Below are 27,676 nucleotides of genomic sequence, written 5' to 3' on the forward strand. Positions count from 1 at the left end.
GGAATGAAATGAGTGAGGGAAAACCAGACTGGGTATAGTGGAGGCCACTATGAACTCTCATCACACAAAGACAAACTGGTATACCACGAATAGAACCAGCTTGATGTACTTGTTTCATGACCAACTGTACTGACAAGGTATGAATAGAAAATCTAGTCGCTTTCTGAAGCCCAGATTTGAATAACTACCATGAGATACAGTTGCACAAGGTCAGCAAGTCAGCATGATCATGCCATCAGGTCTAGTATTCCCAAAATCCTTGTATGTCTCGAAGTGACTTCTAGAGTCCATCTTGCTTAGGTAACTGTTCACATTCACAGGATCTGGTGCCACTTAATCAGCTGGCGAATATATCAGTAGGCTTGCCTAAGCAGTCTTCTGCTTATTCTTGGGTGGATTTCGATTGTAATTAGTTTCTACAAAAACTGGGGGAAAGGCCACAACTGCTCTCCAGCAAAAACTGTTCATTATTTCTATCCTTCTGACTTAATAACTTCATTGAATATGAAGAATTATTCCTCAATTTTCCATTGCTTTGTGTGGAAGATCCAATTTATCAGCAGAAACAAGACAGACATTTTAGTTCTGATCTCATCTGATGGCTGATGTTCCACCATCTTACCACCCTCCATGCCTTGAGCTCAAGCCCAGGGAACTGGACATGCTGTTTCAGAGATATAAACAACTAATCCAGTTCTAACACAGGCTTTGCAGTGAGCCAGTGATGCTGGTGCCATCAGCTCTGAGGGGCTTTCCCTCAGCAGGAAGCCAACAACCACACTTACTGTCCAGAAACTCTTCCCAAGGGAAGGAAATGCACTGCCTGCCTGAATGGTCCCACATAACTTGAGGGAGAACACTGACACAGCAGCACCTGTAAACTGCTCCTCCTCCAGATGAGCCCTTCCACCTGCTCCTTGCCTCCCAAACAGCCAGTAAGGCAGGCGCTGTTTGGAATCCTTTCCTCTAGTTCTGCGCGCTTCCTAAACATTTTTTTGTCTGAGTACACCTAAGCACTTTTAGAAAGTGTTTGGTTGTCTGTGACAACAGCACCAGCTAGGTGTAGCATTTTGCAGACCAAATGGGTAAATGCTGTTTGTCCATCCCACAACTGTTTTGTCCTTCCCAGAGCTGAGTTCCCAGCATGTTCCACCATCGTGTAAGAAAAGTTGAGAGGATGCAAAGGGAAATGCAATCTGACATCACGAGTACAGCACAAATTTGCACACTCCATCCAGAGAAAGCTGGTCATTCTGAACAGGAGATGCAGGCACCCTCACATACAGCAATTGCCACAAACACTGTGTTTAAGGAACAGGGAACTCAGGATGTTAACAGCTGATATACTGCAAGGAATTCATCCCCTAGTGCTGAGTGATTTCACATGCAGGTCTCACATCACAGTTTTGGACACAGAGAAATAACAATGACTTCTCCTGTCCCTGAGTTTGTACAGCTTCACCACCAAACACAGGCAAATCTCTGCTTCTGGTGCAGGGAAGCATGCAGCATGAGAGCTATGCATCCACTGTGAAGATGTGTGAGAAATATCACACATTGTCTGCCTTTAATCTATCCCGTTCAAGCTAATAATCCCCTAACAATCTTTATACATGTTTTTAACAAATGTAAGGAGAAATGATTCAGTAGCACCAAGCATTCAAGGTATAAAAGATGTTTTCCAGAGTTTAAGGAGGGCCCAGGTTTTATGAAAGGAAACTAAGTACAGGCGTAAATGGTTAATGAAGCAAGAAATGAGCAAGTGACAGCGGGATGATGTGGCCAAATGCTGACTACAGTGAGACTAATTTGTTAAATGAAGCAGGCAGAATTTGTTCCAGTTTCCCTTTAATGGTCACGTTTTTAAAGTAATAATAGAAATGTCATTCCTCTTCTGATGGCTGGGCTTTAGGTGGAATCATCTGGAACACAGACATAGGTTGTGCAGGTATTTGTATGTGTATGCAGATGAAGTGTATATGTGCAAATGTCTTTCTGTGTGTCCTTGTGTGCATAGGTATAGATAGCATAGGTATAGCTTAGTACTTCTTATTCCCTGAGGGTTTTCATCCCTTCAGTTGAACTGTCTCTTTAAAAGGTCAAGAGATGGTAAGTGTTTTGGAGGGCTGTGACTTTCTCATCTCATTTGAAGTGATAAATAAAGTGCCTTCCTGAAAAAAATGCTTCAGATATGAAATTGAATGTCAGGCAAAAAGTAAAATGTGTTTATGGAGGACTAATTCCAGTATCCATTACTGCTTTACTACGTGTTCCTGAACTGTCTTTCATCTGCCATTCTACTTTATGCCAGCAGCTTGAACAAAACAATTCATATCGCTAACAACAAAGAAATCCTGACAAAATTAAAAACTCTTGTTAGCATGTTATGATGTCCAGTTAAGCCAAAGATGGAAAGCTCTGGTGAAAGCAAATTAATATTAAGTGTGACGAATTTTGCTCCATGTAAAAGCTGCTCAGCTTGATGGGGCTGCTGAACTGACTGATGAGAAGTCCTGGCTCCCAAGCAAGATACAACTCCCTCTAATGGCAGCTGAGCAAAAGACAGAATCTGAGCACGTGAAAAACCATTTCACTGCACTGAAGATCTGTTTCCAAGCCGGCAAAGTCTGGTCGGCATGAATGCTTCTGTAAAGTAAAACTCTGGCTGGTGTCAAAACCCACTTAAGTTACAACGAAGTAGTTCGTGTTATTGTTTATTATTACTGCCTGAAATAACATGTTTCTGTGTGTTTTAAAAGATAAGTAAGACAAAATTTACACATTCTGTAAAATCATTAAAATGCTTTTTCCTCAAGCAAAATGTAGAGCTCATTGCTTGAACGAGGCGATTGACAATAGCATCAGGGCATGCATGGGGCTCAGAAAAGCACCCTGGTGAACAACTCACCCCACACACAAACAGCAGTTTGTCCCCCCACAGCACCACTCAGCACTGACACCAAACATGGTCAGAGATACAGAGTGAGCAATGCTCACGTACAGATTTATTTACAGCAAAATAATCATTCAAGCTGTATGGTGAGTGTTGTGAGACCAGAAAATAATAGTGTGCCCCTCCCTGGAGGTGCTCAAGGCCAGTCTGGATGAGGCTGTGAGCAACACAGTCTAGAGGGAGGCATTCCTGCCTATAGCAGAGGGGTTGGAACTAGATGATCTTAAAGGTCCCCTCCAACCCAAATCATTCTACGAGTCTAGATATTCTGCTCAGAAACCTCAATTAGAATTTGTCCTTAGAAAATAGCAAAAATCTAGAACAACCACAGCTCCCTTCAGAAGACTGAGCAGCATCTGCTGGGCTAAAGAGTTAAGGGGGGTAACCGAGGCACCAGCAGTAAGTGGAAATGCCAACAGTGAAATACAGGGAAAAAACTCAAAATACCACAAGTTCAGAATGTTTGCATTGAGTTCAGTCACAGTGAGAGCTGTAACATAGCACCAAGGGCACCTTGGTTTCCTGGGTAAACTCTACTGCTTTCTTTCTGTTCCCCCTGCAAAAGGGCCTAGAATTGCTAAACTGAGAGACTGTGACTTGCCTTCTCACTAGCAATAAGGATTCTGTGCACCATTTTAACAGTCATTCCAATTATCACAGCTTGAGACTCTCCAACTACGGCAGGTCAGAGGTGAATGTTTTTAGAATGCAAATATTCTGAGGAGTGGAAACCCAGAGGAACAGAAAAGTCAGCCAAAAACATCTATTCAAAATAAAGACATTTATTCAAAAAAATTGAATTTAAAAAAGCAGACTTTTTATTCAAAAACTCGCCCAAAAAAACTCATTATCCCCAAAAGACTCAAAAAACCCCAAAAGCTCATTATCCCCAAACACAGTCTACCCAGTAAGTCTTTGCTTTACAAACAGAAGATTTTGTAGAGAGGTATGGACTAAGTCAGACTGTACACTAGTGAGCACTTCACCTTCAGATCGAGAACAGCATTCAGAAACTGATGCAAATTTCACTTAATAACAAAAGTCTTCCAATTCATACTAGCTTACATATACCGTTAAGTACTGGAAGGTGAAAGCTGGGTGACCACATACCCCAACAAAATAACTCAGTACATCGGTACCAGCCCACAAAGGCATAGGTGCATTCTGACAGCAGAGCACACTTGCCTGCAAGAGACTAGAGACACAACTAAGATCAGGGGATATTATTGGCAGAGGAAAGAAAATATGTTTTTGCAGATAAACTCATTTTATTGAGTGGTCTGAAGTTCTGCTTAAAAGAACACTACAGTCTGTATGTGCCGTTTCAAATTTTAACAATAAAATAAATTCACTTTTCTTCTGGAAACATGCATATTTATGTACGACATTTTGAGGGAAAACAAAAAGAAAGAATTACCATTTACAGCAGAAACTCCTCTTTAAAAATCTTTTAAGAGAAAAGGTGGGCAGTAGTAATTCTGCAGAAGGCAAAGCATACAAGCTCTCTACACTGATGTTGCAGTTAATTCACTGGGAGACATCAGCCTCTGCACAAGGTCATTTAAGGATGGATTCAACTGAAAATGACAGTGGCTCAGCTGCTGAAAGTTTTGTTGTGGCCTGTTTGGGTCCAAAGAAGTCTTTTGCACATTTATCTATAGTAAACTTGTACTTCTGGTTCTCCTTAATGCTTAACTCCCTGTATTTCTTAGATGCTTCTTCAAAAGTCTCTTTCATAAACGATGCTCTCAGCTCTGCTCCCGATTTGTCTGGAAATGTCTGTGGGAACAGAGACTGAAATGGATTGTATTTGATAGGTGGAGCGGGCTTGGCTGTGTCTTTGCTGACTTTGCTCAATGCCTGCTCTTGAGGAGCGAGAGAATCCTTATCGGAGATCTGAGAGAAAGTCCTTTTTGGAGGAGAGAAGGCTGACCTTTCACGAGCCTCCTGGGGAAGGCACAGCACCTCGCTGCATGCCTGCTGGATGTCAGGTGTGTGGGTCAGGAGGAGTGGATTCTCCAGTTTCGGAGACATGATGTCCTGCTCAGTGTTTGGACACTCTGTGCTTTGTGCCACCTTGGCGTCCCAGCCTGCCCCTGGTTTGAGAGCTTGGACAGTGGTAGCATTCAGCAGGCACTGCTGGTAGAGGAGAGCATCGCTAATGGGGCCACACTTCGGCCACACTAAGAACCTGGAAGGTAGGGGATACTGCCTGTAGGTAGTAGCTACGCTGACATTGGAAGAAATAAGTTCCATGTTGCCAGATCCCGAGTACTGCATAGTTAGATCAAGGCATGTTGGTAAGAAATTGCAGAACTCCTTGCTGGGAGCGTCAACCTGAGCAGGGCTGAAGGCAGTTTTGTACGCACTGTATTCTGCTCCGTGCACCATGCGGTTTGGGAGGAAGAGGGCAGCTGTTTGTGTAGCTTCCATCATCTCTCTTTCTTTGTACTCTCTTTCTAGCATAATGTTCTCCAACTCTTTATCAGCAAAAGCCCGTCTCTTTCTCATCCTGTCACTTACAGGGGGTGGCAAAGGTGAGTTTCCTCCCAGGTAAGCGTCTGCTGGAATAGGACGGTAACCTAAAACAACAAAGCAGCATTAGGAAAGGAACCATGCAGGAGAAATATGACAGCTGTGTTTGCACACAGGCTCCCTTCAGAGTCTGCCTGCCAGGCACAGAGCACATTCTGCAGACCTTGTGCAGCTCCTACCCTCATCATCGTGCCACCTCGGCTGTGCTCCCTGCACCCTCAGGCAAGTCCCTTCCCACTCCCTGCATGCAGAGAAGCCAGCCCTGCTGCTCTACCCCACATCTTCTCCCCCCGAGCTAGCTGAGCAGACATTTACAGTGGCCATCGAAAGCAGCAGGCTGAAAAAAGGCAATACTCTGCCATGCATTATGATCAGTACTGAACCACGCAGCTTAATAATGCAGTATTTTTAATAAACATGGGAAGTACTCAAATATCCCACCTATTCAGAACTGAAGTAGTTCATTAATAAAACAAATATCCAGTACATTCAGCTAACTCGATTAATTTAACATAACTGACACGGTCCAATCCTGTTCACTCTACACAGCAAGGTTAACCCTATTGAATTATGAAACTGATTACAAGAGTAAGGAGAGGACTTTTTGCCTGTATTCAGTCCCACTCCTCTCACACATTTCCCCATTGCCAAGGAAGATGTATCTATACCTATGGCTGCTGCCATTCCTATTCTCTAAAGATGAATCACTATGATCATACTGTTACAGATGGTAGAAAATTCCAAGGAGAACTAGGAGAAAAGAAAAAGAAAGTTAAGATAAATACAGGAAAAGATCGATTTATTTTTTTAAAAGAATGAATTGTAGGAGAACATTAGAGAGAGGTTTAACAGGACAGAACTGCAACCACACTTGCACAAAGAAAAGAGCTTTCTATTCTGAAAAAATTACGAATAAAATAAAAAGAACTGTAATGATCACAAGGCTACAAGGCTACAATTTGGAAAATAATTAAAGAAGCCACAGAAATAAACTGGGGCTTGACCCGAAGTGACAGAGAGGACAAAATATATATACACTCATTACAACATCTTGTTTCTGCGGCTGACATTTTCAGCAGGAAAAAAAATCTGAGCAGCCTGCCGTGCCTATCTCACTATTGGTAACGCAGTAAACAGAGCTGCTGCATTGAGCTTTCCCTTCAGAAAGAAAGCTGTTTGATTTACTCATTTGCTGATGTATTCATCAAATGGATCCAATGCCGCAAATGAGTTGCCCGGCACCGCGGAACACTGTTGGGTACTCATGTAAAAAGAATGTCGGCTTGTAACACTAACTCTCAAATTTCAGATTACCGCCGCTAACATTTCAGGCATTATTTGGAGGGGAGAACTGAGGTTCTGCCGCGCCGATTCCACCCACGTAGCGCGGGAGCCGCGGAGGAGTCCGACGGCACCGTGCCGGGGCAGCACAGGGGCCGCGCTGCGATACTTCGGGAGAGACGGCCCCGCCAACTTCAGCCGCGCTCGCGGCTCGGTGTCGCCGGACCTACCTTCCAAGATGCTCTTGGCCAGCAGGCTGGGCGTCCGGACGTGCCTCTGGTACACTGCTTTGCGCTCCAGGCTCGCTTGCTTCCCGGCCAGACCCTTCTTGTCCTAGAAGAGCGTGCGGGCGGCGCCGTCAGCCGGGGCTGCCCGCCCGATCCCGTCCCGTCCCGACCGCCCCGTCCCGTCCACCCGACACGACCGCCCTTCCTCACCTCGGTTGCCTGCTGCCGGCGCAGTGCCACCTGCGCGGCCATCACCCGCTGCCGTTCCACCACCAGCAGGCAGTTTGCGCACTGGCAGTCGCGCCAGCGGCAGAACCGCTTGTGGCCCTTCAGGCACGACACCACGCCGTGGTTGCGGCACCGGGCGCACTTAGGCGTGCGGCTCAGCTTCCGCGGCTCCCCGCCGCCGCTCCGCCTTGGCACCGCTGCCGCCTCCTCGCCTTCCTCCTCTTCCTCCTCTCTCGGCGCGCCGGGGCCCTCGGCAGCCTCTCCCTCCAGGCTCTCCACGTCGATTTCCCACTCGCCCGCGGCGCGTCCTTCTGCCATGGCTGTTCCGCGCCGCAGCTGCAAGAGAAGGGATAGGCTGCCCGCCCACGATCGGACAGGCACGGCGCGACCCGCCAGGTGCTTCCCCTCTTTGCCCCGTACCCCGGAAACCGCGGGGCTACCCTGAGCTTCCTCGACGGCCGCTGCCCCGAGAACCGTGTACCACCCTGAGCGCATCTTCCGCGGTGAGAAGGTCGGGGAGATAGAGGGATGACAGCCCCTGCGGGCTCCTGCAAGGCGGACGGACGCGGGGTTCTGGAGCTCCACTGCCCCAGCGGCCGCGGGCTCTGCGCCCGCATAATGGCACCGGGAAAGCGATGTCTCCGAACTCCCATCCTGACCGCAGCCAAGGCTCTTACCCAAGTTCGATGCCCCAGGTCGGCAGGCCAAGCGCCGGGCTCCCGCGGGTCGCCACGCCGTCCGGTGACACCAGTGGGTTCTGGAGGGTGAGGGCAAAGTGGGCGCTGCCGCCTCCAATGGCACCAGGACCGCAACCGCTTCGCCGCGCCGCTGCGGCCCCGCCGCGTTATCAGCGCCGTCCGCAGCGCCCCGCACCGCCCATCGAGCCCGCTCAGCGCGGCCGCCGCCGCCCTCATTGGCCCGCGCCGCCGCCGCCGCCCCGCCCCGCCCCGCCGCTCGCCTGCCAGCCACCGCGCGTGGGTGCGACGGGCGTGGGGGGGCGCGGGGACGCGCGTGGGGGTGGCGCGGAGGGGAGCAGGGCGGCGGCAGTGGCGGGTGCGGGTCGTGAGCATGGGGCGAACGGGAGGACGAGAGGAGGAGAGAGAAGAGTGACGCGCGTGGGGGGTGACAGACGCACGCCAGCCCACAGGGAGTGCGGAGGGGGGAGCGTGGTGGGGAAAGGTGGGACGCTCAGGGCGCTTTTCGTTTGCCGTCGTTCTTTCTCCCGCTGCGGGGAGAGAAATGCGTGGAAATGACTTTATTTCGAGTCTGGAAACTCAGCGGTATCTCTGTGGTTTTCCCGCACTCCTTGTAACACCGAGGGGCAAAGTATTCGTTAACTCCATAACGTTCGCACCGTGACACTTCCAGTGAACCGCGGAAGAGCTCTTTCTCTCCTCCCGTTCTCCGACAGCCGCCGCTCCTCCAGAGCCGAGGGAACCAGCTGCGTGAAGTCGAGGCTGCGGAGTGCGGCCGCAAACGGGAACGGGAGGGGGTGAGAGGGGACGACACTCAGCTTGGACCCGCTCTGCACCGAGCAGAGGAGAGTCAGAGAGAGTAAGCAGGGGAAGGAAGGAGGGAAGGGAGGAAGGGAAGGAAGGAAGAGAAGTGTGTCTTAGAGAGCATCGGTGTGCTGATCGAAAACCAACGATATGTCGAGCATACAATGAAACCATTCTCCTGTAAGAGCCGTCATTCCTTGAGAGGCGAATACCACACGCGCACACAACCCCAGACAACCCACGCTCGTGGCTCAGCACGGACAGGAGCACGCCGTGACACCGCCCTCAGCCCTTCCCCGTCGGGCGGGCGCCGCACCTGCGGCGGGCGGGCCGGGCGCAGCCCCCAGGTTGGGCCCTCGCTGCTCGGTTGAGGTGAGCGGGCACCGCGCGTCCCGCTGCAGCGTTCGGCTTCTCAGGATGCATCTCGCCGCACTCGCTCAAGTGAATCGCGTCCTTGACGGCAGGTAGCATTCATCCCCAAAGAGTCGCTCGCTGCTGCTTACAGGCATGACGAAAAGGCAAATACACAAGGAATTCCACTTTCCCCCTTGAGGTCTTTCTGAAAAGTCGCGGGCATGACAAAGAACCTGAGAGGTTAGGAAACAGAAGTCCCCTTTGCTTGTAAACCGACACCAAATTACAAAGTACTGTTCTGCGGGCCGCTGGCGTAAATTACAAAACAGTTCGCCTCCTGTTTACTTTATCCACAGGGAACTGTGAAATCCAGCCATGATTTTAAAGCATGTTTATGTAACATTCTCCTTCTCCTACTGTTTGCACTCTGTTCTCCGGGGCGCACCGCTTCCCCTTCGCCCGGGGACGGGAGGGCCGCGGGGACTTCGGCTGTGGCCCCACATTGTCTCCCGCATCCATTCGGCCCGCGGTGCCAACTGCGGCGTCTGCGAGCTGCGATGGAACAGGACGGGAAGGGAAGGGACGGGACAGTGTGGAGCGGGCACTGATTTCCACGCTGGGAAACACGCAGCGCAGTGTCCGCGCATCTCTCTGCCCGCTGTGGTGGGCTCGCTCCTCAAACCTGTGCTCCCCCTTCACCCTCATCACCACCCGGGGAGCTACGCAGCAACTTTCTGGAGTTTCCTCGAGGAAGCGTTTCCCCGCCCCGATACCTGCCCTCCACCGCCAGGCAGCACGGGAGCACGGCGTTGTGCCGGTGCGGGGCGGGCAGCGGGCCGAGGGCGCGGCAGCGGCTGTGGCTCAGCTCCGCGTCGGCAGAGAAAGAACAGCTCAGAGCAATTTGCGAGACTGTCAGAGCCTCTCTCCCCCTCGGAAGGTGCCGCTGGTCCGGCTCCACGTCGCTCTCCGAGTGGCGGGGGTTCGGGATGGAGGACGTGCAGGTGCAGGTGCCGCGGCCCCTTCCCTGTCCTCCTATCCCGCCCCTCTTCCAGGGGATTTATTAGCAGGGTTCGGGCCGGCTAACCAAACGGCAGCCCCGGGTGCGAATTCCCCGGAAGAATGCTTTGATCGTGCCCCCGCTTCGCGCCGTCGGGAGCGGATTACATCGCCAAACGCGGGAGCGCCCGCCGCATGTTTGGTCAGAGATGTTACCCGTTAATCTGAAACAAATTGCTGCAGCCCCGGGGGCCCGCAGTGCGCGGTTGTGGCTGGGCTTCCCTGACCGCTGCGTACAGATTTCCCGGGTGGTGGCAACTGCGTGGAGAAAGTACAAATTAACAATAAAAGTTAACAATAAAAACAAGGAGATCACATTTTCTTCCCCCCAGTTCTATCCAACCAAAAGCGTAATTTCTTTTGCAGCTATCTTCCATAAAAACGTGGGTTTGTTTTTCAGGCCACTCTCCATAAGTCTGCTGTGAGATTGTTGCCTGCAGCACAGATCCTTCAAAATGGTTTCTATGTTAAAATGATTTAAATGAGCAAGTTTCAACTTTTGGTCCTCTTGTGTTTTAAATAAGCTTCTTTTTTTTTTTTTTTTTTTTTTTTTTTTTTCTTTTTTTTTAAAAAAGCACATCTCTATTTTATGTATTTGTAAGCACCTTTACAGACAGAGGAGGAATTTTCTGTTACCCTTGCATGTCAGTCAAGTAAATGTAATAAAACCATATAATAAAGATGTAAGAAATGTCTACAGCAATGTGTTCTGAATAGCATGATATGGAAGAAAACTTTATTGACTGTGAGAGTGATTCCATTGCCTTTGTAGGAATGTTTGCTTTGGCAAGGAGGGCAAGGGTTAGCCTTTATGGGGAAACTTGTGCATCACACTAGGACAATCTCCAGCCGTGTAAAACCGGATTCAAATCAGAAGCAGTAAAGGTGACTGGAGTACTTGCAAAACAAAATTGCCACAACAGGTAAGTGAGAGAACACTGATCAGAAGTTTGGAGGGGTAGGCAGGAGGTCTCCCCCAGGCATAGCCAGTTTTGGGTCAGGCACAGAGTACAGCACCTTCCCAGCAGCAGCTCCTTTCACACTGAAGCAGCCTTGGATAAACCAGCTCCCAGGGATGGGCCATGAAGGCAGGGCAGGTTTGCCCTCCATGGTGGGCCCTGTTGCATCAGGGTTGTACCAGGAGCACGCTCTGGATGTGGTTCTATGAATGAGATGCACGGGCACAGTAATTATTATTACAGCAAAGTAGGAAATAGATAGCTCAGTGGAAAAAGGACCACTTCTCTGCAGCTTCCAAGCATGTGGCCAGGGGACTTTGGGGCAAACCAGGAGGGACTCTGAGGCAAAACCAGTGAAACCAGCCCTCATCCAGTCCTCCTCTGAAAGTCTGAACAAGCAAAATGCCATGAGAAAATCTTGTGTACCATCCACAGTGGCTTTGCTGTGGCTTATAAACACGGCTGACCTTTGGTTTCCCAGCATTTAATAAGCCAGTAGACACTTGGCAGGTTTCTTGCTAAAATGTACTAGAAAGTCGGATCAACTCTCAGCGTGAATATCAAGAATCCAATATACAAGCAGTGAGCATAGCAAATTGTCAAGTCAGCAACTAATGTACTTCACTGTAATCTTCCCAAATGTCTTAAGTAGTTTGGCAAATCTCTTATTGCAATAAATTCTACTGAAGTTTTGGGTTGTTGTTTTTGTGGTTTTTTTTCAACATATGGCCTTAAAAAGTAAGTTAGCCAAGAATATTTTTAGGCTCACTGCAGAGCTTGCTGGAGATGTTGTCTCAGAACTTGTTTGCACTCTGGCAGTTTTATTCAAATGTCAACCAGATGCAGAAAGTGCAGGGTCTGGGGTTTTGTTTTACAGTCCTGGAAAGTAAAGGTCAAGGCTCTGCAATATAAATTGTCTCTTTGATTGCCTTATTTTAGGGGAACAGCAAGAAGTCTCACTAATAAAATGTTAAGGTTGGCTTTTTTTCCCCTCAGGATGCATTATAATCATATGCAAAATATTTTAAATGCCAGTAAGGCACCTGCTAAATCAAATAAGTTGTGTAGGGCACATGGTGCTTAGAAGTAAAAACTCGGCCACATAACCATAACCGTCTGGATTGCATTCTTATTACCTAGGTATCATTGCACTGTCTGGGTAGCCATACTGAAATTAATGGGACAACCTGAGGTATTAGTCAGCTTGAAAAAGAGCATCAGAATTTGGCAATATATCACTTAAAATAATCCAGACAGAGTCTGGCTGTATTTCTATATGCAAGGACCTAGGCCATGCCACTAGCTGTACCGCCTAGCAGAAAGGTTCACAGAACCATTTGCAGAGTTCTGTACAGATACAAGTCCCAGGTTTTTGCTCATCACGGGTCTGCCACAAAGAGGCACCAGACATGGAAGGGATGTCAAAGAGGTGGTTTGGCTCTCAGAAGACTGTGCAGAAGACATTCTGTAGTGCATCCACTTCTGTGACCTTTCCACTGAAGCTTTATGTAGGACTTGGCCATCTACCCTTCTGAAAACTTACCCTGAAAGCCAGATGAGCCCTTCCTCTATCGCCAAGGAGCAGGAGATCTGTATACATGGACTTGTGCAGTTACTGCAAACTGGCACTCACATGGTTCTTTCTGCACCAGGAAACCGGAGCAAATGGGAAAGCAAGGGGTGAACTACCAACACAGCAGGTGTAGAATCATAGATTCACTAAGGCTGGAAAAGACCACTAAGATCATTTAGTGCAACTGTCAGCCCATCACCACCGTGCCCATTAAACCATGTCCCTCAGTGCTACATTTTCACATTTCTTGAATACCTGCAGGGATGGTGACTCCACCACTTCCCAGGGCAATCCATTCCAATGCCTCACCTCTTTTTCTGAGAAGAAATGTTTCCTAATATCCAGACAGAACCTCCCTTGGTGAAACCCTTAGGCCACTACCTTTCATCCTATCACTGTTACTCAGGAGAAGAGTTCAGCCCCCACCTCACCAAAACCTCTTTTCAGGCAGTTGTAAAGAACAGGAATGTCTTTCCTGAGCCTCCTCTTCTCTGTACTGAATAATCCCAGTTCCCTCAGTGGCTCCTCATAAGACTTGTGCTTCAGACCCTTCTCTATTTCATTGTCTTTCACTATCTCAAACTCCTCCTGTGTTTAAATGGAAGAATTTACACACACTAGCCCTCTTCCACAAGATGTTAGGTGGTGCTTGAAGTGACAAAGGTTTCTACATTTATATAAACAAAATCGGAGCCTACTTTTACATGTTTTCTCATTCACAGCTAGTACTGCTGTGTGTCTTCTGTTTTGCTTTTTCTGAAGTTTGGCTCTGCCAGAAATGTTACTGGGAGAATCAAAAACTACTTGGAGCACAGAGGTGGCAGTAGGCAACATTAGAACTTTGGAAGTGTAATTCAGCATAAATGGAGGGGTGACACCTTGTGAAGCAGTGACATTGCCTGTACAGCTGAGAATACGCTACCTGGCTGGACATTTAGGAGCACCCTTGTTGGGTGCTTCTCTTGCCCTATCCCTGTTTATGACTCTGTCCCTTGGCAGAGCATAGCTATTCTGACAGCCCTGAAGGGGAACATACTTGCAAAGCATGTTTCCAAATCTTTTTCTCTCAGACATGCACCTGTTCATTGACTGCCTTGGATTTTCTACTGAATTAAGTACCCTGGTCATCTCTGTCAGCAGAGTCTATCCTGAAAAGCATTCAGAACTGTGTCTCTGCTCATGGCCACATGTCAGATTTTCCTGGTAGTGCTTTTTTGTGAAATCACTGCAGAAAAGGCAAACAATATCTGAAAATAATCCTATATTATATAAACCACTAAGACCATGTAATATGTTATAAATGCATAGTCAGTCAATGCAGTGTTAATTACTATAAGCCGGAATTTTGATGAAGATTTAAGAAAAACCCTTTCTGGAAGTTTCAGTCTTTCAGCATTCTGGGATCAAGCTCTATCCCTCATTCCATACAGACACTCCATTGAAATCCTTCAGATTAAATGGGCGTAAGTCTGAGCTTAACATATTGCAGATGTGTATATACATTAAGAACATTGGACACATTGTACTCAGAAAATGCTATTTTACTTACGGTATTTTTTTCAGCACTTATGATTACTTGCAATAATAATAAAGACTATTCCACAAACTGTGCTAAGATCATATGACATAGCAAGCACACTGTCATCTACTTTGTGATTTAGGATCTGTGACACTTGGATAATTCGTGGTCTTTGGCCATCCAGCGCGATATCAGCTATACAAAGTGTCAAACCACTCAGTGCATAAAATTAACTGATTCTGGGAGTAAAGGGTTGTAACCAGTACTGCTGAAGTCAACAGAAAACCTTCCATGTTGACTATAGAAGGAATAGGATGAGGCTCATATTTAACTTCTGTTGACTTAAAAGAGAAGACAACACGTTTCTCAAAGATCCTGCCTGCCCTACCTGGCCAGTTTGCTGGCTCAGAGTGTTAACTGTCAGTTATTCTTCCTCTATTTAAAATGGAGAGGAGTCAAATGGAGCTGCTGTACCACAGGGCTGGGGCAGTGCTTTCTGCCCAGGCACTCCAGATACAGATCTTCTCTATGACTTGCACATGGAGGAACTTTTCTTTAGGCCTCACCTTCCCTGTTTATAGGCAATATTTTCTGTTCAGTACTGATTTCCAACATAGAAACATCAGAATGTCCAAAAAGTTGATACTATATCTGTTATAACAATATACTACTAGAAACCTGGCTGACAGGTGCTTGTGGGATATGTAAATATAAATGACAAGTACCCTTTCCTGAACAGTAAGAATCCTTCCAAATATATTGATGAGAGCAGAACATACCCTAATAGCTGGTTCAGGAAAAATCATTCAAGGTTTTGACCAAAAAGAAAGGAAATGTGAGAATGTGCCCAAGGACCCAGCTTATTTATAGCACTCAGGAGCTTAGAAAACCTATGGTAAGTTCAACAACTTAGGAGAAATTCATGCTGTAATGATTAGACTCATGCTTTCCATAATCAGCCCACTGAAGGATGACAGACCCCAGCCTCAAGAGCTGGTGAGTGAGATCTACTGATTTCAGACAGAGGCACCATAAAATCCTAGCCATGAAAATGCAGAAAGTAAATGTCATCTTGCCCCCAGCTTTCATAGAGCTGCAATGTGTCTCACTAGGGATCACTGCAACAAGGACGTGCTAATCTTTTTCTGTCCAAATTCCTTCCAGTTATCTCCAGATCTACATTATGTGTCTTCCTCAATGTTAGTGGAACCACCGTAGATTGATAGGAGAGTATCACAGGGTTATCTAAATGTCTCAATAACAGGAGGGCTTTTCTGAGAGCTAAAAATAAATGTTCACCTTGCCAGGGATGGAATTTAATTTAATCATTATGATAGTTACATTTTCAATGTCTATACAGGGACTGCTGTAAGAGTGTAAGAGTAAGATCTGATTGCATCAGAACAGCAAATAGCAGTAATGTAAACTGACAAATTAGATCTTCCTTTTACTTCTGCTGGAGCAGAACAGCCCCTGCAGTGCAGTTCCATCTCCCCATGAGCCAATGACCACTGCTGCCTGCGTGGGGGATTCCTGCCCCACAGCCTGGAACGCACACAGGTGCTGGCAATGTAGAAATGTCATCCTGCATGAACTGATAATTCCCCTCCATGATATACCAGAGTAATAATGGACAATAATAAACGGGAGTCCTTGGCTCTCTTCTTTGGCTGAATATGTCTCACTGAGTCAGAAGAGACCGTGTCTCATTTTTCCACTGTGTGCTTTTGTTGGGTCAATAGAGAGACTGTTATAGAGTGGTAATGTGAGCTGAGTAATGTGTGCAGGTTCTGGGGCTTTATTGTGTCCCTGCTATGTTAATTAGTATTAGGAACATGATGGATTGGCAACACGTGTACTTTCTGAGTCTTAAACCAGCCCTGAGAGTTTAGCACTCCATTAGTTACACATCACAGGAACCCATGGATGTTTACTCAAAAAAGTATCACTTACAAGAATGAAACTTTCTAATTCATTCCTGATAGGAGTGGCAGGCAGACCCTGCCCAGAGCCCCCCATTCCACACTGCAGCTGGGGTCACACTGGGTGTCCCACATCAAAGCGCCATCCAACACCCTCTGGAGAGGAGAGCTACAGAAGCAGCAGGCTGGGCAGCAGGGCCTTTTGGTAGAGGAGGTGGATGAAAGTCCTCACAAGGGAAAAGCAGAGAACTAGTCAGGCTGTTTGCTACCCCAGCCCTGTGCCCCTCTCTGCTCCACCATAGCAGCCAGCAGAGATATTCCTCTCTGCAGTCCAGAGATGCAAATCAGAAATGGGACAAGCTTCTAGAAGACCCTTCTAAAAGAAATGAGGAGAAACAGCAGTGAGAGAGGCTGAGTACACCTTTTCCACATCTAGAGAGAGCACCTTGATTCATTAACTCCAAAACTCCAGTTCTGCCCCCTAAGATGTCCCACACCACAGAAATTACTACTGCTTTCTTGTCCTTCAGCACTGTGGGAGAAAGCCACTCATCTCAGCTTCAAAAATGGCTCCTCCAGTAGCAGGAGCAGCTCTATTGCTGTTTTGTTTTGGTTGTTGTTGTTGTTTTAGTGCATTTTTCCTCTAATCACACAGCAAACAAATGACTTCAGGAATGGCTGTCTTTATTGCACACATCCGTGGATCCCAACTCAATCTTTTTCATCTCCAACCTACCCTGACAGGGTAATGTTTGTCTTCCCAGTATTACCCTCAAAAATCCCATCACAGAAATCCACAAACATGACCACATAAATAATGCAACAACAGATGCCAACATCACTTTCCATCAAATCAGTTTCTTGCTGTGGTCATCTTCAGTAGTGGGCAAGAATTCCACAGAGATTATTTTGGCAAATATTCTGCAGTGATTCTGTATCCTGGATGAATGCATGGAATTACCCTTCAACATTCCAGTTGCAGTTGTTAGCAAATAATAATTAGCAGAGCCATAGACCTTATTCTGAATTCTAATATTCCTCTTGTTTAGTTTTTGGCATTACTTACAGTGTATAGAAACACAAATGATTTGTGCAACCGAGCACATGCACAGGAGAAGTTGACTTGATTACAATGAGTTGAGTCGACCCTGTGTAGATTTATTGCCAATTTATTGCAAATTCCAGAAATATGAAGTCAAGTAGATGGTTACAATCAGTGAAGAAATATCAAAACTGGTTCTTGATTGTAATTGAATTATTTGTACTCTATGGGTCGTATTTTTATTTTGAATTACACATGGGTAGTTTGACTGAGATCATTTGGATTAAATATGCATATCTCTGAAGTGGATTTGCCTGTGTGTATTATTACAGAATCATAGAATCATTTGAGTTGGAAGAGACATTTGTAGGTCATCTAGACATTAATTAATGTCTAGATGAACAATAATCCTATTGAGCTTAACTATGGACAAACCAACCATCTTCTTCTGAGTTCAGTTTAGAGGAAGTAATTAATGTACCTGCAGTAGAAAAGCCTCCTCTTTGTTCAATTTTGGGTCTCAACCAAGCCAAGAGCATTCTACATTGCCACATGAACCAGGCAGACTGTATGGATTTCCACTCACTGTGCAGATCTTACTGTACTGGTAGTCAAAAAGAAATTCTATTTTAACTTGAAAAGCAAAGATGGCAACTCCATGTCTTGCTTGGAGCAAAAATATTTTAAGTATATTAATTTCACATGGTCCTCTGAATGAATACTTTAAGAACTGCTGTGTTTTTTGTTTTTGGTTGGTTTTGGTTTTGTTTGGGTTTGGTTTTGTGGGTTTTTGTTTGTTTGTTTGTTTGTTTCTTTGTGGTTTCTTTTTTGGGGGGTGGGGGGGGCGTGGGGGGTCAGAAGGGGGGTGAGATTACCATTCACAATGCTGCTTTCCACTATTACAAAGCTAAGAGACAATCTCAAATAATTAAAAAAGCCAACAACATTGAGAGGGGTCATATCAGAGCTATGTTAGGTCCCACAATAAACATGTCACAATAGTAGGTCTACCATGCCAGCATTTGAACCACCACGAGTAACTCACCCAGGAGAAGCTAGATGTGCTGGCGTGAAGGACCAATTTGTTATTGCTGCAGAGAAGCCAGATCAGCATGTGGCAAGGCACTACAGCACTGCAGATCACTTCATCACCTCTTAGTAAATCAGGCAAGGGTGATAAAAATCAGAATAGGATGGTGACTCCTTGCAGCCTGCTCTTAGGCAAAGACATTTTTGCACAAACAGGTAAGTGATCCTTCAGCTCCATGGCATTAGCAGTGCAAGCGTACAAGCTTGCATTTTATATTGAACTTTGTACACTGCAACACTAAAACTTGACAGCAGCTTCTAAGCAATGCCAAAATACAAGCAGGCAGGTCCAATCATAATCCTCTGCAGGATGCTGTGCTCTGCAGTCATTTCCTGCTTCTCACATGTGAAGGTAACAGACACAGCTAAAGGGGCTGACACAGTCTTTATGGCTTGACACATCTCTAATAAAAAAGGCCTTGATCATAGGAAGAAAGGGGCAGTGCTGGGATATAAATACTGGAGAAACTGGGAACTCCTGTGGCAGGCAGAACATCTGTTTATTGCATTTTTCAGTGTTTTATTTTCAGTTGCCTGTGGCAAAGAACCAGGACTTTTACCAGTGCAAACTGCTCAGTCGTAAACACAGCACTATCCTTGTAAGGTACTTTGAGCTTTATAATGCAGCATCTCTGTTAGAGGGAAGTGACAGAGTCAGAAGTCAGGGCACAGGAAAGATAGCAAGAACAGGATACCGCTCATAAGGAAAGTATTTAACTTAAACTTGAGGGGATTTATTTTGTACGAACATGGGTACTTCATGCAGCATGAATGAAAATTTTAAGAAAAGCTTCTTGTGGTAAAACAATCTGCATCAGGTTCCTCCACAAAAAACCCTGCAACAATATTAACTCACCAACACTGATGTCATGAAATGAGTTTTGCTAACCTGCATTGTATCTTAGTGCAATATCACTACTGAATGGGAAAGAGGATATGTTCCAAAAAATGTTATTGTTAATGGGAATATCAGAAACCACCTCACTCAGCAGTGGAGTCCATAAGGAAATCCACTTGAGGCCATATTCAAGGTATTACTGTCCTTGGTTTAGTCCTCATTTTATGCACACCAGCAAAAAGTGTTATATGGTGAACTCACTTCTCAGCAATGTGATGCTGTTTTATTAAATACACCTTTGGTGGGTCTCCAGGTCAGCCAAAGACCTGAGAATGAGGTAAACATTAAGAACAGAGTCACTCAGTAAAATGTAGATCCTATTCATACTCAAAACGCACCAGATCAGAAACAGCACTGGTTGGACCTACTGAAAATTAACTGACTACAAGGTTAGAAAACCAATCTACAGCCACTTGCATTGCTCACCATTATTGGATATTGGAGATGAGCAACCAGGTTCTTTGCAGAAACCATCTCCCAAACACTGGGGTCCTGAACATCCACACAAAAATCTGTTTGTCAAGACCATGGAATGAGGCAACTAGGCCAGAGTGGACCACTGTGTGTGTCTTCTTCTGCTCATGTCCCAGACATAAACCATATGGGTAGGTAAGACCAGATAAATTAGGTATACGTGCTTTATTGTCAATAGTAACAATCTGACCAAATGCATGTCATGAATTGCTCCAAGGGGAGAAAATTTTGTACTCTTCCCATAACAAAAGAAGGGATGCCAAAGAGACCAAGCTTTCTGGTACCTAGAACTGCAATAGATATCAGCAAAAGTGGTGATGAGGGGAACGGTCTGTGCTCTTAGAATGGAGGGATCAGCAGAAGAGAGACCTGGAAGAAGAAGTGGTGATCCAGTTTTCACAGCACCCTGTCTCCCAGCAGGGTCATCCTCAGACCTGAAGTGATTAAAAGTTTACCACAAAGCTGTATTCTTTACTCTCAATTCCATCAAATGCTATCATTTGTAAGGGTGGCCCAGGCCACCTCCAATCAGCTCTTGTCCTGACAGCTTTAGTTAGTCCCTAGTTTAGTCAAACTAGTTTGGGAATTTCCCAGTCCCCTTCCGACTCACTAGAATCTGTGACACCTGCTGGCTTTGCCTAGGCTTGTGCTTTTCATTGTATCCCATCATGCTGGGTAACACAAGGATTTGCTCCTCTGGATGAAGACTTTCAACATGATATTAAACCCAAGCACTGTTAGCATCAGAAGACCACTGCTGAGAGCAATAGTACCTAAAATGGATTTATACAACTAATATTAGCATATGCATTTCTAAACCTGAAGTTAAATTTAGACATGGGTCTTGACTGTTTTTTTTTCAGTACTCACCCATCCATGTCTACTTTGTGATTTTACGAAAAAGCAGATAGAAAGGCAGGCTCATTTAAGCAGGCACTGTGGCTGTTTTCACCAACTGGGCAACATCACATCAATAAATCAAACCTACACTACCACTACAATGCTTCATTAACCAAGACCAATGAACAGTGTAGCTAAGATATTTTTAAGACAAATAAGATATATTTCTAGATACACTGCCCACCAAAAGGGCAACTCCATAGGTAGGGTGTAGCATGGACTACCTGGTACAGAGAGAAAAATACCCTTGGAACACCTTAATTTCACTATTCCACGGATTTTGTTTTGAGTACAAAATGTTCATCACTTGAAAAATTAAAAAATACTGCTGTATTTTGCCCTGCCTTCATTTTCTAGACAGACTTACAGTTTTTGCTGTGATTCAAGATAGAGTACACTGAAATAATCTAATGTGGACTATAACCAAGAGAGTTCAAGTTGGTAAGTATGAAAAGACAGTCTTGAAATGTCTGAATCAGAGATGACTGAGAAAAAGGCTTTCCTGCTCACATCAAAAAGCAGCTAGCAGGATTCAGCAGTTTTGAGCACAGAGGACCGCATTTAAAAGAGCACATAGATTACTCACATGCACCACATTGACAGGCATCTCTACATTCATATTAGTTACTAGCCCACTTTCTTCCAGCTGTTGCCATTCTTTCTATTGAAAATAAACAATAATATTAAAATTGGCAATATACATTGTGCAAGCAGAGAAAAAGAATAAGTCTGCTGAATGACAGTGGAGAAAGGCAGCATTAAGTATTCTTACACTCAATGTACTTGATGAGCCAAAAGTTTAGCACAAGGCTTCCTCAGGTATTCATTTATTTTGGGGGTGGGGATAGGGGCCCGTTCCACAGGCAAACAGGATATACAAAACACCTTGAGCATTTTTGACTTTTTGTGGAGGAGGAGTTCAAATCCAAGCTGTGAGCACGCATGCATGCATGGCTTATGCTTGTCTAAATTGTATGCATAAGCTAGAGAACAGTACTGTATACTGTTGTTTGTTTCTGATTTCTTCCCACTAGATGGAGTTGGTGACTCTGATAGTTCTTGCTGCAGCTGTCTTCCAAGACCATTAGTAATGGCTGTGTGCCCGTGTGCAAAATAGTGATGTTAGCACTCTGACTGTTTTCAGTTATGATCTGATTTTCTGGCCTTCAGATGTGTGCTGAAAATGGCCCAATACTCTGAGAACAGTATTTAGAGTTTTGAGGATTTGTTCAAAAGCTACTTTGTGATTCTTAGGTCACAGATCTAGAAAGGCTAGAAACCAGCAATTAACATGTAGATGAATAAAGACGATATTGCATAATGAAAAATAGGCTGCTTGTTCCCAAAGAGCTTGAGATAGTGTATAAGATGAGTCCAAAACACCCCATGATATTCTGAGTCTCATGTCAGATGTGACACCAAAACCATTTCTTAGTGCAAAACCTACCAGGAGCTCCAGCCAGCAGATAATACTGATTCATACACCCAAGGCTGCACAGTTGGATCTGTCATTTGCTTGCCTTCATTTCATCAGTGGAAAAAGTACCCAAGGATCCAACCCACAGCCTTCTTCCTGCCTTCAGTATTTTTGCCAGTGAAACAGAGGACTCTAGTGGAGAAAAAGGATCATTGTCATCATCCATGTTGTTGATCCTGATGAGGATTAGGGTAGTGTTACAGCATGAACCATGAAAGCTGACCTTTACAAGCAACAAATTCCATGTAGCACCTGAAAAGTGGTAGCATCTTCTTGGCCTTAAACTGTGAAAATAGCTTCCTGAACAATCACTTTGACAATGCCAGTCTTACAGGTTACACTGGTTTATATAGGCATGTCAGTAGGGCTAAGTAAAAATAAAGGCATATGAAGTGCTACATGATATATGTCAGCAGAAGACTGAAAAACAAGGGTCTAGGTCCTTTTGTGTGTGGGAACTTCAAGCTGAGTGCAGGAAGATGCTCACATATCCTCTTCTGAGCATGGAAGTGGCACTGCCTCGTTACAGTTTCCTCCTTCTTCCTGTTCCCTGAGAATGTTACAGGATAATTCACTCCCAGCACAAATGGTGGGGAAAATTTATCCTCTGCTTATGCTCTAGACCCACACCCTTGTCTGCTAGTGAAGATGTGTTCATTCAAATATACCATTATGTTGTTAAGCATGAGGAGACATCAGAGCAGCCCTTGCTCATGAGCCAGCACTTAACAGTGAAAGATAAGATCTCCTCAGCTTTTATGATAACATCCACAGAAAAGATGGCTGTGAAATGGTTAATGTGCTGAAAGATCTCAAAACAGTTTGGATTCCTGTCATGGAGGGCCCTGCCAAGAGCTCACATCCAGTCCTTGATGTGAGTTATCTCTGGTGTGTGTGGCTGTGGGAAGGAGAGAATATCCCTTGAGCAGCTGCACATTCAGAAGCTGTGCATCTGACCAATGTGCAGATGGGGCTGAGTGGGAGCAGGAACAGGAAATGGCCTGTGATGTCTTCACCATCTGATGACAGCCACTATTGGGTCTCCAGGCTGTTTGATCCAGCAAAGTAGCTGATTGCCAGACCAAAAGCATGAAGGAGACATCTCAACTGGCTCCCATACTGCAATCTGGAGGTGAGGATGAAGATGTTATTCAGCTCACATTCTAAAATAAAATAATAAAATAAAATAAAATAAAATAAAATAAAATAAGGAAATATTATTTTCTACTTTGATAGTTTGAGTATTTGCTTACAAATTACTAACAAAGTGCAATATCCAATAATCTTTCTGGGTTGCTACTGGAGAACAGCCCAGTTTATTTTTCACACTGCCAAAAGACTTGTTTTTCCTTTGACAGAGGGCCTGGCAGTCATCTCCCGGTGCCTCAAACTACTGTAATGCATTTGATATCAGTCCACACAGCAAATCTAGCCAGCAGCAAAGCCGGAAGCAACATTCGGCCACTCCCTATCCCAAAGAGCTCCTCCAGGTGCTCACAGCACCAAGCCCTTTCCGTGGTTCTCAGGGAGCGCTGCAGTGAGTTGCTGGTGAACCTGCGGGTGACGCTGAGAAGAGGAGTTACAATGCACCCCACCCCTGCTCTGCTCATATCGCTCCCAGAAAGATCCTGGGGCTGCCCGGGATCGGGGAAGGGTCGCCCCGTGCTGTAACGTCAGCTCATTCGTTGGTGACATCACTGAGCGTCCGGCATGAAACGGGCCACGGCCGCTAGATGGAGCCGCTTGCCCGACGGAGTGATCCTGGTGTACTATGCGGGTTACGGCGCAGCCGTTTTCAGCCCGGCTCCCAAAAGCGGATCGTCTCTGCTCTCCACCCTCAGGTATGTGTCCAGATTGGGCTCGGCTCAGGGATGCATTCAAAGCCAGTTGAGGTTCCAGACGCTTGGAAGTTTAAAATACAAGCCCATTTCACAAGGAGCTCTCAAATGTCTTGTATATACAGTTCACTTTCAGCTGAACTCACACATTGCCGGGGGGGGTGAGATGGGGGGGGGGGGGCGGGTGACAGGACTTGAGCTGTAAGGCTGGAGCATATGCCAGATCTTCAGCATCCGTGATTTTTTTGGTGAAACAAAAAGGCGACCCAAGTTTGTCTGGGGACTAATTGTATTCAACTGCAGACAAATTAAACCCAGGTCACTGTGGCTGGTTGCTGGCCGCTGCTTTTAGGGTGTGCAAGGGTCTGTGAAGCAATGCTGCAGAGGAAGTGAGGACTCAGAGAAGGATGGGGTGGTTGTGCTGCTCTCACCACACCCACAGCCACAGCTGATTCCCCTGTTGCCAGACCAATGTGACTGCAGAAATAGTGAAAATCTGTCAAAAGAGCAGCCAGAAGTGATGGCCAAATCAGGAAATAAGTGAATGCCAGACAATAACTCAACAAGCAGAAAATTTTATTGAGATTTCAAATGTTAAGTATATACCAGTCATCTGCAGAGTTAGTTGCAGCTTTCCATACCCATACATTATGGAAGCCTATCAAAACCTCATGTGGTGAACTTTCCAGGAGGAAGGAAGGAGTACAGGCAGAGAGGCCACCCCACCTCAACTTCAGGCTTCTACTGTAGAGCTCCCTGTTCCTTTTTGAAGCCAGCAGAAGCAGGCACAACATCTCTAAAAAGGTAAGATAAATACATAAGTAAATACAAGATAAATACAGCTTCTTGGAAGGAAAAGAAGGGAAGGGAAGGGGAAACAAAAAGGGAAAGGAAAGAGAAAAGGGAAGGAAAAGGGAAAGGGGAAGGGAAAGGGAAAGAGAAAGGGGAAGTGGAAGGGAAAGGGAAAGAGGAAGGGAAACGGAAACATAAAGGGGATGAAAAAGAAAGAGCAAGAAAAAAGAGGGAAGGAAAGGGGGAAGTAAACAGAAAATGAAAATTAAATAGGGAAGAAAAAGAGAAAGGAGAACACGAAAGGGGGGAGGAAAAGTAAAACAAATAGGGTAAGAAGAAGCCTATCAAAGTCTCATGTGGTGAACTTTCCAGGGGGAAGGAAGGAGCACAGGCAGACAGAGAGGTCAGCCCACCTCACCTTCAGGCTTCTACTGTAGAGCTCCCTGTTCCTTTTTGAAGAAGCAGAAGCAGGCACAACAACTCTAAAAAGGTAAGATAAATACCAAAGTAAATACAACATAAATACAGCTTCCCCAAAGAAAAGAATAGAAAAGAGAAAAGAAAAAGGGAAGGGATAGAGAAAGGGAAAGGGAAATAAAGGGAAAGGGAAAAATAAATTGGAAGTAAAAAAAAAGAGCAAGAAAAAAGAGGGAAGGAAAGGGGGAAGTAAAGACAAAAAGAAACTTAAATAGGGAAGAAAAAGAGAAAGGAGAACAGAAAAGGGGGAAGGAAAAGGAAAACAAATAGGTTAAGAAGAACCAAAAGCAAAAGAAAATAAGGGGGGGAAATGGAAGGGAGAGGTGGCCAGGATATCTCCCCTCCATCCCTCATCACTATTATTTGTACCACAGTCCTGCAGATTTTTTATTTTTTTATTTATTTATTTATTTATTACCAAAATCAAAGCTACTGATGGCTACTCTATGATTGTGAGAACAGCGCAAAGAGGTATCAGATGATATTTTTATATGTTTGTACGTCGAGAAGTGTCATTTCATGAATTTATTGTGCTTTTTAAAAAAAAAAGGAAAGTAAGGGAAATGGAAAAGAAAAAGGGGAAGAAGGTGAAAGAGAAAGGTGAAGAAAATAGAGTAAAAAAAGAAATAAGGGAAGAAAAAGAGAAAGAAAAAATAAAAAAGGAGAGGAAAAATAGAGAGATTTAAAGAAGCAAGAGGAAAGGAAAAACAATAGAATAAGAAAATGCAAGAGAAAAAGAAAAAAAGAAACAAGAAAAAGCAACAGAAAAAGAAAATGAAAAAAGAAAAAAAGGTTAATGAGAGGGAAAAAATAAAATGAGAATAGGGGAAAAAAGAGAAAGAAGAATAAAATAAAGGGAAGGGGAAAAAAGGGAAGATAACGAAAAACAAAAAGGATAAGGAAAAAACAAAACCAAAAGAAAATAGAAAAAGAAAAAGGAAGAGAATAAGAAAATGGAAAAAGAAGAAAAAATAGAGAAGAAAAATAAGGAAGAAAAAAAAAAAAGAAAAATAAAAAGAAAAAAAGGAAAGGGAAAAGGAAAGGGAAATAGAAACATAAAGGGGAAGGGAAAGAGAAGTGGGAAAGCAAAGATAAAAGGGGAAGAATAAAGGGGGAAGAAAAGAGGGAGGAAAATAGAAGAAGAATGATAATTGGGAAGAACAAGAATAGTAAAAGGTGAAGGGAAAGAAAATGGGGAAGAAAAAAAAACAAATAGGGGAAGAAAAAGCAAAAGCAAAAGGAAAGAATGGAAGACAAAGAAGAAGAAGAAAAGAGTACAAAAGAAAAGAAAAGAGAAAGGAAAGGAAGGAGAAAGGGAAAGAGGAAAGGAAAGGGAAATAAAGGGAAAGAGAAACATAAAAGGGAAGGAAAAAAAAGCAAGAAAAAAGAGGGAAGGAAATGGGGAAGCAAAGAGAAAATGAAAATTAAATAGGGAAGAAAAAGAGAAAGGAGAACAGAAAAGATGGAAGGAAAAGAAAAACAAATAGAGTAAAAAGAATCCTATCAAAATCTCATGTGGTGATGTTTTCAGGGGGAAGGAAGGAGCACAGGCAGGCAGAGAGGCCAGCCCACCTCACCTTCAGGCTTCTACTGTAGAGCTCCTTGTTCCTTTTTGAAGCCAGCAGAAGCAGGCACAACACCTCTAAAAAGGTAAGATAAATACAAAAGTAAATACAAGATAAATACAGCTTCCCAAAAAAGAAGGGAAGTAAGGGAAGAAACAGAAGGGGAAAAGAAAAGGGAAGGGGAAGGGAAAGAGGAAGAGAAAGAGAAATCAAGAGAAAGGGAAACATAAAGGGGAAGAAAAAGAAAGAGCAAGAAAAAAGAGGGAAGGAAAGGGGGAAGTAAAGAGAAAATGAAAATTAAATAGGAAAGAAAAAGGAGAACACAAAAGGGGGGAGGAATAGTAAAACAAACAGGGTAAGAAGAAGCCTATCAAAATCTCATGTGATAAACTTTCCAGGGGGAAGGAAGGAGCACAGGCAGGCAGAGAGGCCAGCCCACCTCACCTTCAGGCTTCTACTGTAGAGCTCCCTGTTCCTTTTTGAAGAAGCAGAAGCAGGCACAACTCCTCTAAAAAGGTAAGATAAATACCAAAGTAAATACAACATAAATACAGCTTCCCCAAAGAAAAGAATAGAAAAGAGAAAAGAAAAAGGGAAGGGAAATAAAGGGAAAGGGAAATAAAAGGAAAGGGAAACATAAAGGGGAAGTTAGAAAAAAGAGCAAGAAAAAAGGGGGAAGGAAAGGGGGAAGAGAAAATAGGGAAGAAAAAGAGAAAGGAGAACAAAAAAGGGGGAAGGAAGAGAGAAACAAATAGGTTAAGAAGAACCAAAAGCAAAAGAAAATAAGGGGGGGAAATGGAAGGGAAAGGTCACTGATGGCCAGAATATCTCCCCTCCATCCCCCATCACTAGTATTTGTACGACAGTCCTGCAGATTTTTTTTTTCTTTTCTTTTTTTTTTTTTTACCAAAACCAAAGCTACTGATGGCTACTCTATGATTGGGAGAACAGCGCAAAGAGGTATCAGATGATATTTTTATATCTGTTTGTACATCGAGAAGTATCATTTCATGAAGTA

At 44.8% G+C, this 27,676-nt stretch overlaps 1 protein-coding gene and 3 long non-coding RNA genes across 5 annotated transcripts in view; 1 reads left to right on the forward strand and 3 right to left on the reverse strand.

Moving 5' to 3' along the window:
* Window positions 1-3,719: 3,719 nt before the first annotated feature.
* Window positions 3,720-8,043, reverse strand: DMRT2 (doublesex and mab-3 related transcription factor 2). Of its 2 annotated transcripts, XM_015848924.3 has the most exons (4): window positions 7,902-8,043; window positions 7,207-7,560; window positions 7,000-7,102; window positions 3,720-5,535 (listed from the first exon to the last, which is right to left on the reverse strand). In XM_015848924.3, the coding sequence occupies exons 2-4, from the start codon at window positions 7,540-7,542 to the stop codon at window positions 4,511-4,513; spliced, it is 1,464 nt and encodes a 487-aa protein (XP_015704410.2). In that variant the 5' UTR covers window positions 7,543-7,560; window positions 7,902-8,043; the 3' UTR covers window positions 3,720-4,510. The 2 variants fall into 2 exon arrangements, with proteins under 2 accessions (XP_015704410.2, XP_085385992.1); XM_085529866.1 differs by lacking the exons at window positions 7,000-7,102; window positions 7,207-7,560; window positions 7,902-8,043 and adding an exon at window positions 6,157-6,272.
* Window positions 8,044-24,383: 16,340 nt separating this feature from the next.
* LOC146753969 (uncharacterized) lies at window positions 24,384-25,123 on the reverse strand. Its single transcript, XR_014940108.1, has 2 exons — window positions 25,035-25,123; window positions 24,384-24,620 (listed from the first exon to the last, which is right to left on the reverse strand). It is a non-coding gene; the product is annotated as an uncharacterized LOC146753969 (long non-coding RNA).
* LOC146753970 (uncharacterized) lies at window positions 24,521-27,143 on the forward strand. Its single transcript, XR_014940107.1, has 3 exons — window positions 24,521-24,628; window positions 24,989-26,743; window positions 27,057-27,143. It is a non-coding gene; the product is annotated as an uncharacterized LOC146753970 (long non-coding RNA).
* LOC146753971 (uncharacterized) overlaps window positions 26,660-27,676 on the reverse strand; it is a 51,486-nt gene continuing 50,469 nt past the window's right edge. The window contains exons 2-3 of the long non-coding RNA XR_014940106.1: window positions 27,103-27,166; window positions 26,660-26,735 (exon numbers count right to left, since the gene is read on the reverse strand). This is a non-coding gene — a long non-coding RNA (uncharacterized LOC146753971). The remainder of the gene's footprint in view (window positions 26,736-27,102; window positions 27,167-27,676) is intronic.

The sequence above is a fragment of the Coturnix japonica genome, chromosome Z (genome assembly GCF_054131305.1).
Source record: "Coturnix japonica strain WE chromosome Z, WE-NBRP24, whole genome shotgun sequence".
NCBI lineage: Eukaryota > Metazoa > Chordata > Aves > Galliformes > Phasianidae > Coturnix > Coturnix japonica.